Source organism: Chaetura pelagica, unplaced genomic scaffold, assembly GCF_000747805.2.
Source record: "Chaetura pelagica isolate M959 unplaced genomic scaffold, ChaPel_1.0 scaffold120, whole genome shotgun sequence".
Lineage (NCBI taxonomy): Eukaryota > Metazoa > Chordata > Aves > Apodiformes > Apodidae > Chaetura > Chaetura pelagica.
This window is the reverse complement of record NW_009951952.1, coordinates 642,735-647,581: the sequence shown is the minus strand read 5'-3', so window position 1 is coordinate 647,581 and position 4,847 is coordinate 642,735. Positions and strand designations below refer to the sequence as shown.

General features: G+C 46.6%; 1 protein-coding gene across 2 annotated transcripts in view; it reads left to right on the top strand.

Moving 5' to 3' along the window:
* PEX5 (peroxisomal biogenesis factor 5) overlaps positions 1–4,847 on the top strand; it is a 10,677-nt gene that overhangs the window by 3,806 nt on the left and 2,024 nt on the right. Inside the window, exons 6-10 of one of the 2 annotated variants that reach the window (XM_009998399.1) lie at positions 713–803; positions 1,140–1,256; positions 1,637–1,729; positions 1,911–2,030; positions 2,548–2,691. In XM_009998399.1, coding sequence (XP_009996701.1) covers positions 713–803; positions 1,140–1,256; positions 1,637–1,729; positions 1,911–2,030; positions 2,548–2,691 — 565 coding nt within the window. The remainder of the gene's footprint in view (positions 1–712; positions 804–1,139; positions 1,257–1,636; positions 1,730–1,910; positions 2,031–2,547; positions 2,692–4,847) is intronic. The other variant, XM_009998407.1, reaches the window with a different exon arrangement.

The following is a 4,847-nucleotide window of genomic DNA, read 5'->3' as shown; positions in this document are numbered from 1 at the left end:
TTTCCCTAAAAGAGATTTTGTGTATTTGTATTCTCCTTCCTCCTGGCTCTTGCATGTTTTGTTATCTGGACATTCCTGAGTTATGGCTGCCAGACTTCACCAAGACTGAATGTAGTGGTAACACCTGAGACTGGTCTATCCTGCTGTAAGCCAGACAACATTCTGAGTCCTTGCTATAAGCCCTTGGTCCTCTGCAGAGTTGATGCTCTTCTGAGACACCATTCCTCTTCCATGAGCATCACCTACTTTGTTTCTAGGTATAGGACCTTGTTTTTGGTAGTGCTGAAACCTGCGTGTGAGCTTGCCAAGGATTTTTGTCTGTTGTGCAGAACTGGGCTGTCACTGTGATTGTTTAATTCTGCTACTGTTTGTACCAGTCACTCGCACAGTTAATGTACCTAGTAGTAATTAATGTAGTATGTAAACTAGCAGTAATTTTGTATTTTTACAGATGGATAAAGGTACTGAGTCGCTTAGGAGGACCTGAGAGTCTTTCAGGAGGGGTTGTATCCCTCAATACTGTTGTCTGGTCCCTCCCTTTAAGTGTTCAAGGGCAGGTTGGATGGGGCTCAGAGCAACCTGGTCTAGTGGGAGGTGTCCCTGTCCATGCAGTGGGTTGGATCTAGATTATTTTTAAGGTCCCTTCCAACCCAGACCATTCTATGATCCTGTGAAAGTGTTTACTGTTGCCTTGGTATCAGACTATCTCTAGGTATGAGGAATATCAGCCTGAAGATGATCTTAAGAAAACTGTTAGTGATTTCCTCTCTAAAGTGGATGATCCAAAACTCCAGAATTCTGAGGTAAGAAATTCCCTGACGGGTGTTGACAGGTATCTCGTGTGAATAAGGGATGTGGAGAACTGAGAAGGGGGAAGACAGTAAAGGAATAAAGCTTCCTGCTGTCTTGTGTTTCCATTTCTTCCCTGATTCCTAGAAGTTGAACCCTCCAATTGACTCTAGGTATTAGCCACCTCTACCGCATGACTCTGGTGGAGTCCTTTCCTGCCCACTTTTTCGGGCCTTTTCTGCTCACTTTGCAGAGAGAAGTCGTCTTAGTGAAGGAGGGGGGCATGGGCAGAGGGGCTTGTTGGCAAAGCCCCTGCTCGGCTCCACCCGTGTTTCGTTTCTCTGCCACAGTTCCTAAAGTTTGTCCGCCAAATCGGAGAAGGGAGGGTATCGATCGAAGCTAATCAGGTGACCCACAGAGACCAAGATCAGGCAGAGCAATGGGCAGCTGAGTTTATACAGCAGCAGGTAGGAGCCCCAGCCCTGTGTGCCCTGAAGGAGGAGAGCTTGTTGTCACAGTGTGCAGTCTGGGACTGAGGGAGAGTGGCAAGCCCAGCTCTCAGCCATGCTCTACTAATGACTAGGTTGGGGGAGGCAAGGGAGGGGCTGTTGGGATCTTAGCACAGTCTAGCCAGGATCTGCCAAGGCATCTGGACAGTGTGAGTTTTCTCATTTCCCATAGCACCTGGGAGGAAAGGGGTATCCAAAAGAACTCTTCTGCACTTGACAGGCCATCAGGTCTTGCTGATGGGGAGGGAGGTCATCACAGACCCTCCCGCTGTTTTGGGATGTGCCCCAAGGTTGCCAAATTCTAAAATGAAAACATGTTTCTGTTTCCAAATTCTCAGGGGGCATCTGATGGCTGGGTGGATCAGTTTGCACCATCTGGAAGCACGTCAGCTCTTGATAAGGAATTTGAGCAGGCAAAGACTGCTGTGGAGGTAAAGTCTCATGGAGGAGGAGGGCTGGGGTGCCACCCAGAGCCACCCATGGCGGGGTTACCTCTCTTTTCTTTGCGTGCTGTGAGGAGGGCTAGAAACGTCTAAGAGGGTGTTCTCTGGGGTGTCTTTAGAGCTCAGTTTAAGGTTGAGGTACTGTAGTCACTTTCTGTTCTCCCTTCAGTCAGATGTGGACTTCTGGGACAAACTCCAGGCAGAATGGGAGGAGATGGCCAGGAGAGATGCAGAGGCCCACCCTTGGCTTTCTGATTATGAAGACCTCAGCTCCTCATCATATGACAAGGTAATAGAGAACAGGGTCCCTTAGCTCTAGCACTGCAATGGCCTGCCTTAAGGAGGCTGACAGTGTGTCTGTATCACAGGTAGGTTCCACACACCCCAAATGCTGCTGGATTCCTTCTCACACTGATCTTTTGCTGCCACTTGTACCCAGATCACCTAGACAGTAAACAAATACTGTTTTCACTTCTGCTTATCTACAAATGTGATCTTCCAATTAATTCTGGGATTCTTTGCAATGAGAGCAAGTGTTGTTGCCTCTGTCCAAGCTAATAGGGGACATACCAGATGTTCAGTCTCTGTTGCAGGTCTGGTCTGGGGGAATTTTTCAGCATGGAACAGGCAGGAAGAATAGCCATTGTTCCCTGATGTGCTGCAAACTGGCAGAGAAGGCAACATGCTGACTGGTCTGCAGTTTGTGTTTCTGATGCAGCAAGACTAGACTGTGCTGCACTGTAGAGAGGCTTTTTTCTTCCTGAGCCCATGTCTTAGCATTAGCCCCTCTCTGCCTTCCCTGCTAGGGTTACCAGTTTGAGGAGGACAATCCCATGAGAGATCACCCAGATGCATTTGAAGAGGGACGGAAGCGCTTGAAGGAAGGTGACCTCCCCAATGCTGTCTTGCTCTTTGAGGCTGCAGTGCAACAGAAGCCAGATCATATGGAGGTGAGTGAGAGCAGAGGTAACAGGCTTTGGCCAGGTGTCCTGCTACTTGGTTCCTTCCCTTGTCAGGTGTCCTGGTGCATGTACAAAACTCACTCATAACACTGGTGTGTTAGGAGCTATGCAGGGTATATGAAAACATTGCATTTTCCTGTGACTCTGGGTATGTTGCTGGCGTATGTGAATCCCCTGTGGGCAGGGTGGTTTATGACAAAGGTCAGTTACAAAATACACAAAGACTCTGACCCAGAGCTGTGTAAAATCTTTGGAGCACATAGGACTGTGCATGGAGCCAAGACAAGGAGTTCTCATCTTCTAAGTTGCTTCTGTGTAAGCCTTTACTGTCATTGCAAGTTTGGAGATGCTTACAGCAGATGATAACTGCTGCCGATATCTGTATTAAAGACTAGTTCTGTGCAGCTTCTTAGACAGGGGTCCTGGTTAGGTCTTCCATCTAGATGCCAGGAGAAGATATAATCCAGAAGGGTTGAGGGACATGGCTTGAGTGTCCTCACAGTCTTAATTTGAAGTTGTGAGCCAGTGAATGGTTTTTATACAAGTTTCCAGCTCAGCGAATGCTTTTCCATAAAGCACTTCAGCTCCTGCAGGATGGATTGAGAAATGGGATAGGCAGTGTGCCTTTCTTCAGGGGTAGAGTATGTGGATAGTTTCAGGAGGAAGAGGAAGAAGGCAAATACACCCATGTTGCCTGTTTCTGGATTGCCTGAGTTGAAGACCCAGGGTTGCTAAATTCTAAGTGTGTCTGATTGAAACCCTGCTAATTGTATGTGATCGGAGTTACCTGATTTGTTAACTGTGTGGCTTAGATGAGAGTGATCTCAGAACAGGGGCTCTTGGCTTCCAGGAATACAGACATACCCTTCCTAGGGTACTGGAAGTATGTGAAAAGTAAGCAGAGGTTTTGGAGACCTCCTTGAGGTTTAAAGTTGTCAGAAGGTGTTGCTAATTCTTTAGAATCAGCACTCCTCTCATAAACAGTGTGGGCTGTAGGCTGGGCATGACAGTAGTGGATGAAACCTTAAGGGGAGAAATCTTGAGCCAATTCTGGCTGGCTGTATTGGAAACATTCTAAATTCTGTTATGACTCTGCAGAAAGTACAGGAGAAGATAAGACTTGAGCCATAGTGCAGTAATCAAATAAGACTTGAACAGTTGCTCTGAAGGAAATGTCATGGTTGCTTTGGTCCAAATCACAACTTTACTTTGAGTCTCAGCTCTTCTGCCTGCAGAGCACTCTGCAGTTATCACTGGTCAGTTCTTACTGAGTTGCAGTGGGCTGTATGGTGAGGCATTAGAGACTTGAGACAGTAAATTGCCTCTTGTGGTGGCTTATGCAGTGTGTCTGGATCTTTGATAATGATTAAGGCAGTGGATACTGCCTTTTGTTACTTGTGGTCAAAAAGCAGGTACTTCATGCTGACTATCCAGCCTGTTTTTGAGCATGGGGTGTGGTTATCAAATAAAGGGAACAGGTACTTTGAATTTAGTGCCTTAATTAAATATTCCCTGTGTCAGCAGCTTGGAGATGGATGTGGTTTTCATGTACTGGTGTCATGATAATTGAGGATTTAGTAAAATAACAGTGCTTCTAATTCCAGAGGTCTGATGGTCAGCTTCTGAAGATTATCACTTGCTAGTGAGTCACAGAACCATAGAATGTGTGTGGTTGAGAGGGGCCTTTAAGGGTAATCAAGTCCACCCCCTTCTGCAGTGAGCAGTATCTCTTTAACTAGATCAGGTTGCTCAGAGCCCAGTCAAGGCTGCCCTGGATTGTTTCCAGGAGTGGAGCCTCTACCACCTCTCTGGGTAACCTGTTCCAGTGCTTCACCACTCTCATAGTAAAGAACTTCTTCCTGATAACCAATCTAAATGTACCCTGCTCTAGTTTAAGGCTATGGACCACTGCACAAGAATATACAGCTGCCCACCTTGTGGCTCTCCTCATTGTTAGCACTGCTGCTGTGCTGTTTTGCTCATAGGAAATAAGAGATCTGCTTTTCCCTTCTCCTGTGCAGTTTGACCACAGGTAGAAGTAAAAAGTGAAGATTCTGTGACTTAAGTGTAAAACTACCAGCAGTTGCTTTATGCTTGATCTCCAGGTAGACATTCACTTCTCTTATTCACAACTACAGGAATGC